The 15,479-nt window shown below is 40.1% G+C and overlaps 1 protein-coding gene across 1 annotated transcript; it reads right to left on the minus strand.

Moving 5' to 3' along the window:
* Positions 1-10,679: 10,679 nt before the first annotated feature.
* On the minus strand, positions 10,680-14,737 carry LOC112785159 (pentatricopeptide repeat-containing protein At4g21065-like). Its single transcript, XM_025828603.3, has 3 exons — positions 12,647-14,737; positions 11,507-12,370; positions 10,680-11,412 (listed from the first exon to the last, which is right to left on the minus strand). The coding sequence occupies exon 1, from the start codon at positions 14,603-14,605 to the stop codon at positions 12,746-12,748; it is 1,860 nt and encodes a 619-aa protein (XP_025684388.1). The 5' UTR covers positions 14,606-14,737; the 3' UTR covers positions 10,680-11,412; positions 11,507-12,370; positions 12,647-12,745.
* Positions 14,738-15,479: the final 742 nt, after the last annotated feature.

Raw genomic sequence — 15,479 nt, forward strand, 5'->3', positions numbered from 1 at the left:
AGCAACTATTTTCTATAACAAAATAGTTAGCAGAATTTAAAGAGATGCTACAAGAAACCAAAGATGCTAACCAGAATATGAAAAAATAATTGAATCAGACAAGACATCAGTTATCTAAACAGATAACAGAAGAATGCCAAGCTGTTCATTTAAGAAGTAGAAAGATATTGAATATCTCAACTCAAAGCAGTAGGAAGCCAAGAAAGGAACATCTGACAGAAGATGACCAAACCACTGTCCAAAATCCCTCTGAGAACAGTAAGAGCCCAGAGAGGAATGATTCTGGCGTTCAAATGCCAGAAAAAGGTCAGAAGTTGGCGTTGAACGCCTAGTGGATGGCCAAAACACCAGAAAAAGGTGGCAATCTGGCATTGAACGCCCAAAAAGCACCCAACTATGGCGTTCAAATGCCAATGAGGGATCAGACACCTGCAAGTGCTGATAACAACCCCTTAAGCAAGCATCTCCAACCACTTCTGTAGGAAATAAACCTGCAGCAACTAAGGTTGAAGAATATAAAACCAAGATGCCTTATCCTCAGAAACTCCGCCAAGCGGAACATGATAAACAATTTGTCCACTTTGTAGACTATCTCAGGACTCTTGAAATAAAGATTTCGTTTACAGAGGAACTTGAGCAAATACCCTCTTATGCTAAGTTCATGAAAGAGATCTTAAGTCATAAGAAGGATTGGAGGGAAACTGAAAAAGTTTTTCTCACTGAAGAAGCAGTGCAGTCATTTTAAAAAGCTTACCAGAGAAGCTTAAAGATCCTGGAAGCTTTATGATACCATGCATATTAGAGGATGCTTGTACCAAGACAGCTCTATGTGATCTTGGGGCAAGTATCAACCTGATACCTGCATCCACTATCAAAAAGCTTGGTTTGACTGATGAAGTTAAACCAACCCGGATATGCCTCCAACTTGCTGATGGCTCCATTAAAATTCCATCAAGCGTAATTGAGGACATGATTGTCAAAGTTGGGCCATTTGCCTTTCCCACTGACTTTGTGGTGCTGGAAATGAAGGAGCACAAGAGTGCAACTCTCATTCTAGGAAGACCTTTCCTAGCGACTGGACGAACCCTCATTGATGTCCAAAAAGGGGAGGTGACCCTGAGAGTTAATGAGGATGAGTTTAAGTTGAATGCTGTCAAAGCTATGCAGCATCCAGACACCTCAAAAGACTGCATGAGCATTGATGTTATTGACTCCCTGGTAGAGGAGGTCAATATGACTGAGAGTCTCGAATCAGAGCTAGAGGACACCTTTAAAGATGTCCAGCCTGATCTGGAGGAACTAGAGGAAACAGAAAAGCCTCCGAAAACTCCTCAGGAAGAGGAAAAGCCTCCTAAACTCGAGCTCAAACCACTATCACCATCCCTGAAATATACATTTCTGGGAGAAGATGGCACTTTTCCTGTGATCATAAGCTCTGCTTTAGAGCCACAGAAAGAGAAAGCAATAATTCAGGTGCTGAGGACACACAAGACAGCTCTTGGGTGGTCCATAAGTGATCTCAAGGGCATTAGCCCAGCCAGATGCATGCACAAGATCCTATTGGAGGATGATGCTAAGCCAGTGGTTCAACCACAGAGGCGGCTGAATCCAGCCATGAAGGAGGTGGTGCAGAAAGAGGTCACTAAGTTACTAGAGGCTAGGATTATTTATCATATTTCTGATAGCCCCTGGGTGAGCCCTGTCCAAGTTATTCCCAAGAAGGGAGGTATGACAGTGGTTCATAATGAAAGGAATGAACTGGTTCACACAAGAACAGTTACAGGGTGGCGTATGTGTATTGACTACAGAAGGCTCAATACAGCCACCAAAAAGGATCATTTTCCTTTACCATTCATAGACCAGATGCTAGAGAGACTAACAGATCATGAATACTACTGCTTTTTGGATGGCTATTCAGGTTATAACCAAATTGCAGTAGATCCTCAGGACCAAGAGAAACAGCATTCACATGTCCATCTGGAGTATTTGCCTACAGAAGGATGCCATTTGGTCTGTGCAATGCACCTGCAACCTTTCAGAGGTGCATGCTCTCTATCTTTTCTGATATGGTAGAGAAATTTCTGAAAGTCTTCTTGGATGACTTCTCAGTATTTGGAGACTCATTCAGCTCCTGTCTTGACCATCTAGCACTTGTTCTGAAAAGGTGCCAAGAGACTAACCTGGTTTTAAACTGGGAGAAATGTCACTTTATGGTGACTGAAGGAATTGTCCTTGGGCAGAGAATTTCAAACAAGAGAATAGAGGTGGATCAAGTTAAGGTAGAGGTAATTGAAAAATTACCACCACCTGCCAATGTTAAGGCAATCAGAAGCTTTCTGGGGCATGCAGGATTCTATAGGAGGTTTATAAAGGATTTTTCAAAAATCGCAAAACCTCTGAGCAATCTGCTAGCCGTTGATACACCATTTGTCTTTGACACAGAGTGTCTGTAGGCCTTTGAGACTCTGAAAGCTAAGCTGGTCACAGCACCAGCATTTCTACACCAGACTGGACATTACCATTTGAACTAATGTGTGATGCCAGTGACCATGCCATTGGTGTAGTATTGGGACAGAGGCATGACAAGCTTCTGCATGTCATTTATTATGCTAGCCGTGTTTTAAATGACGCGCAGAAGAATTACACACCCAAAGAAAAGGAGTTGCTTGTAGTGGTTTATGCTATTGATAAGTTCAGATCTTATTTAGTAGGATCAAAAGTGATTGTGTACACTAACCATGCTGCTCTAAAATATCTCCTCACAAAGCAGGATTCAAAACCCAGACTCATGAGATGGATGTTGCTTCTGCAAGAGTTTGATATAGAAATAAGAGACAGAAAAGGGACAGAGAACCAAGTAGCTGATCACCTGTCCCGGATAGAACCAGTAGCAGGAGCGTCCCTCCCTCCTACTGAGATCTCTGAAACCTTCCCGGATGAGCAACTCTTTGCCATTCAGGAAGTACCACGGTTTGCAGACATTGCGAACTATAAAGCTGTGAGATTCATACCCAAAGAGTACAGTAAGCAGCAAAGAAAAAAATTGGTGTCTGATGCAAAGTACTACTTGTGGGATGAACCATATCTCTTTAAGAGATGTGAAGACGGAATAATCCGTAGATGTGTACCTAGAGAAGAGGCACAAAAGATCCTATGGCATTGCCATGGATCACAATATGGAGGACATTTCGGAGGTGAGCGAACAGCCACAAAGGTTTTCCAATGTGGCTTCTACTGGCCTACTCTCTATAGAGACTCCCGAGAATTTGTACGTAACTGTGACATTTGCCAGAGAGCTGGTAATCTGCCTCACGGTTATGCCATGCCTCAGCAAGGGATCTTAAAGATTGAGTTATTTGATGTATGGGGGTGGGTATTGACTTCATGGGGCCTTTCCCGCCATCATATTCAAACACTTATATTCTGGTGGCAGTATACTATGTATCTAAATGGGTAGAGGCAATTGCAACACCCACTAATGATACTAAGACAGTGATGAAGTTCCTCCAGAAACATATCTTCAGCAGGTTTGGTGTCCCTAGGGTACTGATCAGTGATGGAAGCACTCATTTCTGCAATAAACAGCTTGACTCTGCTCTAATCTGATATGGAATTAACCACAAAGTGGCAACTCCTATCATCCACAAACAAATGGGCAGGCTGAAGTCTCAAAAAGAGAACTAAAACGAATCCTGGAACGGACTGTAAATACCCATAGAAGGGATTGGGCAAGAAGTCTGGATGATGCTTTGTAGGCATACAGAACCGCATCCAAGACTCCTATAGGGACCTCTCCATACCAGCTTGTGTATATAAAAGCCTGTCATCTGCCAGTGGAACTGGAACACAAGGCCTACTGGGCAACCAGGTTCCTAAACCTTGATGCTAAGGTAGCTGGAGAGAAAAGATTACTCCAGTTGAATGAGCTGGAGGAGTTCAGACTAAATGCTTTCGAAAATGCTAAATTTACAAGGAGAAAGCAAAAAGGTGGCATGACAGAAAGCTGTCATCTAGAGCCTTTGAGCCAGGACAGAAGGTTCTGTTGTTTAACTCTAGGCTCAGATTGTTCCCTGGGAAATTGAAATCCCGGTGGAAGGGACCATATGTGATTACAAGTGTGTCACCATATGGATATATAGAGCTTCAGGATATTGACTCTGACAAAAAGTTCATTGTTAATGGACAGAGAGTCAAACATTATCTTGAAGGCAATATTGAGCAAGAGTGCTCAAAATTGAGACTAAATTAAAATCTCAGTAAAGTCCAGCTAAAGATAGTAAAGAAGCGCTTGTTGGGAGGCAACCCAGCCATTATAAAAAATTAGATGTTTATCGCAATTATATGAGTCTATTTAATTTCGTTATTCATGTTCGTTAATACATTTCAGTGAATAAGTCAGGGAAATGAAGGTTCAGGACATAAAGCAGAGGAATCACAGAGAAAAAGAGCTCACTGGCGTCAAAACACCAGAAAGGCTATCATTCTGGGCGTTAAACGCTAGAATGGGCAGCATTCTGAGTGTTTAACGCCAGAAACAGCAGCATCCTGGGCGTTCAGAAAAAAAAGCTCAGTAATAAAGAAATTCTGGCGTTTAACGCCAGCCAGGATACCTGGCTGGATGTTAAATTCCCAAATTGGCTGCCAGATGGGCGTTAAACGCCAGAATGGCTATCATTCTGGGCGTTTAACGCCAGAACAGCAAAGGGGAGGTAATTTTGTTTCCAATTCGATTTTTTTCAATTTTTCATGTTTTAATTCATAATTTTTTTGCATAAAAAATATTTCAAATGTTCATCTTTCAATTTCTATTTTCAAAAACTAATAATCCTTTCAATTTTTTTAATTCTTTGTTAATTCTTTTTAATTCTTTTTTAATTCTTTTTAATTCTTGTCCATATCTTTTTCCAAACTTACATATCTTCTCAAATTCTTTTCAAATCCTTTTAATTTTTTTAACATTAACAAGTTTTTCAAAATTAATCACTTCATTCTTTTTCTACTCCCTTCTATCTTATTTTGCTCAAGGACGAGCAAAGCTTTTAAGTTTGGTGTGGAAAAGTTCTGCATTTTGCTTTCCATTATCACTTCTGGCACCCAAAGTCGGAGAATCCTCTAGAAAGAGAAAATGGAAGGCAATTGCTTCCGCCTCCGAACCTTGGGAGATGGAGAAATTCATCACCAAAGTCCATCACTAAGAAAGAGGATGGAGCAAACTAGAGGAGCTCAAGCACTCCATTGGACCATCAAGAGGAAGAAGTAGCCGCCGTCACTAAGGTGGACCCGCTCCTTAATTTCCTTGCTTTTATTGTTATTTGTCTGTTTTTATGTTTATTTTCTGTCTAAGTCTTATTTTTATTACATGATCATTAGTGTTTAGAGTCTATGTCTTAAAGCTATGAATGATTCCATGAATCTCTCACCTTTCTTAAATGAAAAATACTTTTATTTGCAAAAGAAAAAGAAATACATGAATTTTGAATTTTATCTTGAAAATAGTTTAATTATTTTGATGTGGTGGCAATACTTTTTATTTTCTGAATGTATGCTTAAACATTGCATATTTGAAATTGGAATTAAGAAAAGTTGGCTCTTGAAAGAATAATGAAAAAGGAGACATGTTATTGGTGATCTGAAAAATCATAAAATTGATTCTTGAAGCAAGAAAAAGCAGTGAAAAAGCAAAAGCATGCGAAAGAAAAGAAAAAGCAAGCAGAAAAAGCCAATAACCCTTTAAACTAAAAGGCAGGGGTAAAATGGATCCAAGGCTTTGAGCATCAATGGATAGGAGGGTCCAAAGAAATAAAATATTGGCCTAAGCGGCTAAATCAAGCTGTCTCTAACCATGTGCTTGTGTCATGAAGGTCCAAGTGAAAAGCTTGGGACTGAGTGGTTAAAGTCGTGATCCAAAGCAAAAGAGTGTGCTTAAAAACTCTGGGCACCTCTAACTGGGGACTCTAGCAAAGCTGAGTCGCAATCTGAAAAGGTTCACCCAGTTATGTGTCCGTGGCATTTATGTATCCGGTGATAATACTGGAAAACAAAATGCTAAGGGTCACGGCCAAGACTCATAAAGTAGCTGTGTTCAAGAATAAAAAAGAAATTAACTAGGAAAATCAATAACATTATCTGTATTTCTGAGTTCCTAAAGAGGCCAACAATTCTGAACTCCAATGGATAGAGAGATGCCAAAACTATTCAGAGGCAAAAAGCTACTAATCCCGCTCATCTAATTAAAACTAATCCTCATTGATATTTTTGAAATTTATTGTATTTTCTCTTTTTTTTTATCTTATTTTATTTTTGGTTGCTTGGGGACAAGCAAAAATTTAAGTTTGGTGTTGTGATGAGCGGATAATTTATACGCTTTTTGGCATTGTTTTTAGGTAGTTTTTAGTATGTTTTAGTTACTTTTTATTATATTTTTATTAGTTTTTATGCAAAAATCACATTTCTGGACTTTACTATGAGTTTGTGTATTTTTCTGTAATTTCAGGTATTTTCTGGTTGAAATTGAGGGACCTGAGCAAAAATCTGATTCAGAGGCTGAGAAAGGACAGCAGATGCTGTTGGATTCTGACCTCCCTGCACTCAAACGCGTTTTTCTGGAGTTACAAAAGTCCAATTGGCACGCTCTCAATTGGTCTAGAAATCTAACATCTTGGGCTTTTCAGCAATGTATAATAGTCCATACTTTGCTCGAGATTTGATGGCCCAAACTGGCGTTAAACGCCAGCCAGAGACCCTTTTCTGGCATAAAACACCGGAACTGGCACCAAAACTGGAGTTGAACGCCCAAACTGGCACCCAAGCTGGAGTTTAACTCCAAGAATGGCCTATGCACATGAAAGCTTCAAAGCTCAGCCTAAACACTCACCAAGTGGGCCCTAAAAAAGAATTTCTGCATTATCTGCACTTAGTTACACATTTTCTATAAACCTAAGTTACTAGTTTAGTATAAAAACTACTTTTAGAGATTCATTTTGGAGGGATGACATTTTACATCTCATATTGTATCTTCTACGGCATGAGTCTCTAAACCCCATAGGTGGGGGTGAGGAGCTCTGCTGTGTCTCAATGGATTAATGCAATTACTATTGTTTTCTATTCGATCACGCTTGATTCTGTTCTAAGATACTCACTCGTACTTCAATATAAAGAATATGATGATCCGTGACACTCATCATCATTCTCAAATTTATGAACGCGTGCTTGACAACCACTCCTGTTCTATCTGAGCTCAACGTAGTCATTGGGCGACAGCTTGAGTGCGTATCTCTTGGGTTTCTAATCCACGCGTTTGACTTGCATCGCCTGACAACAGAGCATTCAAACCCATGAGATCAGAACCTTCGTGGTAGAGGCTAGAACCAATTGGCAGCATTCCTGAAATCCGGAAAGTCTAAACCTTGTCTGTGGTATTCCGAGTAGGATCTGGGACGGGATGACTGTGACGAGCTTCAAACTCACGAATGTTGGGCGCAGTGACAGTGTGAAAAAGGATAGAGAGATCCTATTCCGACACAAGTGAGAACCGACAAATGATTAGCCGTGCGGTAGCTGTGCCTGGTATTTTTCATCCGAGACGAGAGATCCGACAGTTGATTAGCCGTACAGAAACCGTACCTGGACCATTTTCACTGAGAGGACGGATGGTAGCCATTGACAACGGTGATCCAACAACATACAGCTTGCCATGGAAGGAAGCCATGCGTGTTTGGAGAAGAAGACAGTAGAAAAGTAGAGATTCAAACGACAGAGCATCTCCGGAACCTCAACCTGTTCCTCATTACTGAATCACAAGTATCATTCATTTCATTTTATTTACTTTTCATAAACAAAATCATTTATATCATTTGAATCTCCTGACTAAGATTTACAGGATAACCATAGCTTGCTTCAAGCCGGCAATTTCTGTAGAATCGACCCTTACTCACGTAAGGTATTACTTAGACGACCCAGTGCACTTGCTGGTTAGTTGTATCGGAGTTGTGAAAAGTGTGATCATAATTCTGTGCACCACACCTCCCCTAAAACTTGGACTTTGCCACTCAGTTCGGGTCCCAACAAAACCGTTCCACAATCCTTTTCAACAGCCTAAAAATCCAAAATCAATTCAAGGCAAGCCAAAACCAACAGTCACCTCAATTCCATATTTTAAGGAAACCGTTTCAAAATTAAATCATTCTCAACCGAATAAACTCATTTCTAAAGCTTTAAAGAAACGGTTCAGCAACAATCATTTATCAAAACCAAATCATTTAATGCAAACCAAACTAAATTCAAGAGTGTATTCTATTTTTCAATTAAAGAAACGGTTCAGCAACAATCATTTATCAAAACCAAATCATTTAAAGCAAACCAAACTGAATTCAAGAGTGTATTCTATTTTTCACATTCTCAAGAAAATTAACTCAAATCAATTCTCAATGGATTAAACTCGATCTCAAATCTTTAAAAAAATCAACTTGAAAAGTATTCCGTTTCACAAAACCGCACAACTATCCAACCAAACAACAATCATAATCATTCGAGACAATCAAACAATACATAAGGCTGATACAATTACCAAATACACATTGTCTCACATTAGTATCCATATGTAATAATTCTAATATATAAAATATAGTTTTTGGAAAGCACCCCTACCTCAAAACGCAAATCCATAACCCAAACGCCTCACCGAGTCCTTTCCGCCTCAAACCAAAATCAAAGACAGCTTTAAAGCACAGCCCCACGCATTTTCACAGCAGCATAAACAGCTCTAAATTACAACAAGTAACCTCAGTTACTAAATCCTAAGAACATTAATACCGTAAAGGCTTCAATACAGGTACGGGACACTAACGCAGGGCATTTCGAAACATAATTACTTGCCGAAACTAAGAAAGAACGGCTGAACCGAAATAGCGGCGGTCTCCGAGCCGGTTCGGCGGCAGCCCGGCAGCCACCTCAAGCGGCAGCGGCGACAAATTCCGATCACGACAACTAAAACCAACACGCAGTGACTATAGTATTCTCGAAATTCAAAAAGGACAGAAACCGCAATTAAAACCCTTATTGGCAAAGTTTTCCGGCGACGGCAGAACAGCCAGAGGCCTCGGCAGTGGTCCTGGAAGTCACAGAACCACTCCCGGCGGTCAGAATCACAAGGGTGCAGCTCCCTTCTCTGGCAGCGACACCTGCGGCGGCCTGAACCCCTTTCTGACGGCGGCAGTTCCGATGGAGGAGGCTGGAGGTCACGGCACGTATGGCGGCGACAACCCACACACCACGACGGCAGCGACGGAGCTCCTCGCGACTCCCTGGGCAGCAATGAGCTCGAACGGCAGCATCGGCAGGGCACCACGGCGGTGGCTCCCCTCCCCTTGCCCCTGGCTCGTCCGCGGTTCTCCCTCTTCATGATCTGACGATAATGGAGCTGGCTCGACGTGCACGGCGCGACGTTGGCGACGGCGGGACGTGGCGTGGCAGCGACGAGGTGTGGATCAACGGTGGGCGCGATGGCGTCGAAGGCGCGACGGCCCCCAAGCCCGCGACAACCATCACTCGCAGACCACTCCTCTCCTCGATTCTGCTCTCCCAGGCGGCGGCATAGAGGGCGCGGTGGCGGCGGGCTGAACGGAGGCAGCAGCGTGGCTCACCTCCTCTTCTGATCGCAGCTCCGCCCCCTCTCTCCTGGGTCCGTTTTTCTTCTGCATCCCTTTCCCCCTTTACTGCTGTGACTGATTTGAGAAAGGGGAAAGGTTGGTATCACTGCTGCTAGGTCTGAGAAGAGGGCAATTGGAGTAGGGTTTTTCGGCGGCTAGGTTTGGGAAGGATTAGGGTTTCATTTTCAAAAGTTAGGGTTAGGGCATTTTAGTAATTTCAAATGAAATTGGAAAAAATATAGTAATTGAACCCCAATTTAAATTTAACATTAATTGTATATAAAAAAATACTATTTGCTCATCAATTTTATAAATTATTTTCAATAAAATGTCTAAATCTAAAAATTAGAAATAGTATGATTAAATCTTTTATTTTTTCAAAATTATTTATTCCAAATCATATAAAATCTTTATTATTTCACAACTACCAATTTTATAATTTGAATATAGAAAATAATTCAATAATTATAAAATTGGATAATACTCATAATTCCTCTCAAATTCGATAAATCAAAACTTGCCTTAATTATCCTTAATAAAATAATTTTTCTGAAATTAAGATTATAAATAACTATATGATTTGAAACTTGATCATAATAAGACTTTTTAAAAATTTTGAGTCTTACATTATACTTATCTCGTTTACACGGTAAACGAAATAAGGCTTAGTGGCACCTATAAGTAGAACTCGTTGACCGCACCCTTGACTCCACTCATTATTTACATCTCTCTCATTTCTCTCTTTCTCTAGCCATTTTATTGATATTTTTTACTTTCATTGATGTTATGGCACGTAATAACTATATGATTTGAAACTTGATCATAATAAAACTTTTCAAAAGTTTTGGGTCTTACATTATACTTATCTCGTTTACACAGTAAACGAAATAAGACTTAGTGACGCCTATAAGTAGAACTCGTTGACCGCACCCTTGACTCCACTCATTATTTACATCTCTCTCATTTCTCTCTTTCTCTAGCCATTTTATTGATATTTTTGACTTTCATTGATGTTATGGCACGTAATAACTATATGATTTGAAACTTGATCATAATAAGACTTTTCAAAAGTTTTGAGTCTTACATTATACTTATCTCGTTTACACGGTAAACGAAATAAGGCTTAGTAACGCCTATAAGTAGAACTCGTTGACCGCACCCTTGACTCCACTCATTATTTACATCTCTCTCATTTCTCTCTTTCTCTAGCCATTTTATTGATATTTTTTACTTCCATTGATGTTATGGCACGTAATCCTGACATCAACCGCCTAAATGCTAGCTGGCACATTGCAGGAGCTATCGATACTAACATCCTATATCCAATTCTACCAACCTATTTTCACTTCACCGTTACGAAGAATTACTGATATATTGGAGTCGGTACAAGTATCAAACAAACCCTCTTGCACTTTCTATTAGTCTTCCTCATATTAGAAGCTTGTCGCTTCTCCCGTGATTGATTTCTAATGATCTATTTGAATCAACATTGATTCCCTCAATTGAATCTTGTTGTTCCACAACCTGTTATTGAGCGGCTTTTTCCCTCATCTTCCTGCTTCTCTTCTTGTACTTCTTTGTCCCATTTATATCACCAGAACTACTAAATGGTGAAGTCACACTGCACATCAGACAATCTAGTTTCTTTTTGTGAATTCTGAAGTTTAGTATTTTCAGCATAATCACTGGATTTATTTCTTTCAAGCTCTTTTGAGGCTTCCAGCAAATCCTCTTGATTTTCACTGATCACACCAGCACTCAAAGGCTGTAATACAATTGAAAAGAACATCAATGCATAGTCAAGGTACAGTATCCTAAATTTATGTATGAATAACCGGGGGCTCCAATTCTCTCCTTACCTGTAATTTGACAGGACTTGAAAATAATTCAGGAGAGCAAGGCCTTTGTGTCCACTCAAACAGCTCACTATCAAAGAGATCAAAAGAGGTTTTATTTTGCACCTCATCCTACATGACAATATCAAGAAGCCAAGAAATAAAATCAGCAATTTATTATAAGTCTCTTCTAAAGTAATTTGATTTTAACCATGAAAACTCAATTTCCAAATTTTGTTCTGAGTGACTTCAACAACGTTTATCACCAACCAAGTAGTTGAATAGTTTAAGAACCATGAGACTGGGAAGTTATCTTCATCAGCCATATAAAACAAACAGTTAATGAAAAAGAAAAGAGTTTACAATTTCATAGTTTATGACGACATATTCAGTTGCTATAACAACCCGTTACTTAATGATAATGTCAGTTTAGTCGGATTTTCATCATCGGAGTCCTTGAGATCACTGAATGAAGGAGGGCTTGGTGTTGGGCTTTCCATCTATAAGCTTATCCCCGAAAGTTTGCTGACTTAAATTCTCAACACCTTCCTCCTCTCTTAACCAAAAGAAAGGTGAAAGAACGGGTACATCTCTTTCACTTTGGAGAGGGTTTTCATTTGCAGTATCAGTATCCTTTTCTTTTCCCTCTTTTCTAGTTCCACAGAGGGAGTCTCCGGAGCTTGAATTTTTGAATGGAGTTTCAGAAAGAGGATCTTGTGGCACCTGAACCCTTTTCTTAGCTGGAAGAGAAGGTTTTGCAGTGTCAGGAAGATTCTTCTTCCCTGACACTGTTTTTGAGGGTTTTCCTTTTCTGAGCAGGATTTCGATGACTTCGAGTAGCATCCTCTCTACCACAATCAGCATCAGCTTGACATTGCGTTTCTTCATCTGCCAGGTAACTAAATGTCAGTAAAGTATAAAAAGGAGGACATAAATGCATATGCTTGAAAGCACATTCCTATATTTCAAACAAAGCTAGAACTTGAACCTATAAACCCACAGGCAAATTAGCTTGCAACTAAAAGATAGCACAGGCATATGCTTATTACAACACATCAAATCAATAAAATAGTGCATAATGCAAACAAAAACTTGAACACAAGTCATAATAATTTGGAAGTAGGTGAAGTTATGCATAGACAAAAACAGATGGGAAAATTTAACCTGAAAACTTAGAGTGGTGCGGATTCTGGGTGAGGAATAAGTTCATACCAGAAGAGCGTTCCATTCTTTTGTAATATTTAACTTTCATTACATCCAATATTACCAGTAATCTTTACATGAACATGAGCCACCTCTAAAATGGTGGAACCTACTACGATCCCTGATAACAATCTCTCTATCATAAACCTTTGATATGAGTTTTATAGCCATATGACAATCTGCACAAACCCTCAAGTTCTTCATGACCCTAATTGGGGTCCCTGGTGGTGTATTTAGGATCATAAAAGCGATTGCCACCTTTTCACTGTGATAAGACAAAGCTTGCTCCTTCTCCTCTTCCTCTATGTCTGCAAGTACATTTGCAGTGTGAGGAACATAACCTTCTAACTTCAGCAACTCTGTGATTTTCTCTAACAGTGCATATACATCCTTACTCTGAGGATGAGACCTATCGCCCATAGTAAACTCATAAACCCGATTTCCCAACTCCACCATGCTATAGCCAGGTGTTTTCCTAACACCATCCTCTAGCATTGATCTTCTTACTGTCTGTACATCTGACCAACGGTGTTCGGCCGCATAAATATTCGAGAGAAGCACATAGTCCCCGCTATGTTTAGGCTCTAACTTCAAAAGGTGTGATCTAGCTATCTCCCCTAGGCCTAAATGACCATGGATTGTGCATGCTCCCAATAAGGTCCTCCAAATAACAGAATTTGGCTGGATTGGCATGTTCTGAATATATTCATATGCTTGTTTCACTAAACCTGCCCTACTCAGCAGGTCCACCATGCAGCCATAGTGTTCTATCCGTGGCATGATTTCATATTCATCTTTCATCCTTCTAAAGTAATTAAACCCTTCATTCAACATTCCACAGTGGCTGCAAGCATACAAGACACCAACAAAAGTAATCTCACTAGGCTTAACTCTTTGTTCTTCCATCTCTTTGAAAAACTCAAGTGCTTCCTCCCCAAAGCCATTCACTGCCAAGCCAACAATCAAAGAAGTAAAAGAAACCACATTCCTTTCTCTCATCTCGCCAAAAACTTGTTTCGCCTCCCTGATGCTCCCACACTTGGCATAAAAGTCCAGCAGTGAATTGTTCACATGCATGTTCTCTGTCAATCCTACCTTCAACAAGAACACATGAACCCTACGTCCTAATTCTAGAGCTCCAAGTTCAGCACAAGCAGATAAAAGGCTAACCATAGTGAACCCATCCGGCTCCAGTCCCTCCATTTTCATCTCCCTGAATAGCGTCAAGGCCTCACTAGGCCTGCCATTAAGAGCAAACCCATTAATCACAGAATTCCAAGCCACAAGATCTCTTTCCACCATTGACTCAAACAGCTTGTGTGCGCTTTCTGTATCGCCGCAAACAGCATACATGTGAAGCAAACCGTTCTGAACAAACATCAAAGAGCCAAACCCTTTTCTCACTGTAACTGAATGTATAGCTTCCCCTTCTCTAACATTCAAAGACTTGGCAACAGCCTTGAGAAGAAAAGGGTAAGTGTGAGTGTCAGGCTCAACACAAGACACCGACATTTTACGGTAGAAATGAAGTGCAGGACTTGGGTCATCACTTTCAGCATAACCCCTTATCATGGTGTTCCAAGTGAACACATTTGGGTCATGCAATACAGCAAACACATGGTAGGCATAAGACATGGGTGCAGAGAGGGATACAATTGTAAAAATGAGATGCTTGCCCATGTCAGGGTTGTTGAGTGGGACACCATGCCTAAGTGAATATGCATGGATTTGTCTTAGTTTGGATATGGAAGATGCCCAAAACTGCAATAGAGCAATGCATTTTGTGACAATATGGGGTACTGGGTTCAGTGTGGCAGTTGTTGATGATGATGATAAGAAGGTTGAGGAACATAGGTGGATTTTGGGGTTCAAAGGCTGAGATGTGTGCACCAATGAGGAGAGCTTTGAGTATAGTCTCATGTTACATGGTACGATACCACAACATGCTAAGCATTTGATATGTTAATGTTCGCTTAGATCGAATCTATATTGTGCAATGTGTAATGCGAATATAGTGCTGCCTCTTTTTTAAAAGAATACAAAATACAGACGTAGTCTTATATGGCATAATAATAGTAGGTTTGGATTCTGTTAACAAATATATATATATTTGAAGATGAAAATTTCAAACTTGAAGCAAAATGGCATAAGATTATATAATTCGAGTTATTAAAGCATTGAGCATATGACATATTTTCACACTAATGATCATAAGTTGAATAAGAAATATAAGACACTGGATTACACTTTAAATATAAAAACTTATATCACAATTTCATATCTTCCACATCATTATTGACTAGCAAAATAAGGATAAATAACTTTACAATCAAAAGGAATATGGAACAGGAAAGAATATCAACGCTTGAAAAATGAGTCTTTCTCTGTGTTTGTGGATAATCTACCAGATGATATCTCAAGGAGAGAATTGTATCACTTGTTCGAGTGGACGGCAAGAATTAACGACATCTATCTCTGCCGAAAACGAAAATTGGAAACGATCTATCTGTTTGCCTTTGTCCTATACACGACGAAAGGGGGTGCTCTAAAAGCTATCGCAGAGATGAATCACTGGAGGTTACGCGGTAAAGTGCTCTCGGTGGGAGAAGAAAGTTTAGGAGACAACCGCAGGTGAAGGAACGGCAGGTGCATGGGGCCCCGAGACGGCATCGCGAGGGAGGATCAGAGGAAAGACATCATGGAAAAGAAGTGGTTACCGCCCATGCTGTGGAGGAAATGAAAGGGAGTGGACCACCGGCAATGCAATAGGAGAGTCGGTGTACGAAAAGGATTA

The sequence above is a fragment of the Arachis hypogaea genome, chromosome 20 (genome assembly GCF_003086295.3).
Source record: "Arachis hypogaea cultivar Tifrunner chromosome 20, arahy.Tifrunner.gnm2.J5K5, whole genome shotgun sequence".
Lineage (NCBI taxonomy): Eukaryota > Viridiplantae > Streptophyta > Magnoliopsida > Fabales > Fabaceae > Arachis > Arachis hypogaea.

Excerpts from the sequence above, each read along its gene's own strand:
- LOC112785159 (XM_025828603.3), bottom strand. The coding sequence starts at position 14,605 with ATGAGACTATACTCAAAGCTCTCCTCATTGGTGCACACATCTCAGCCT.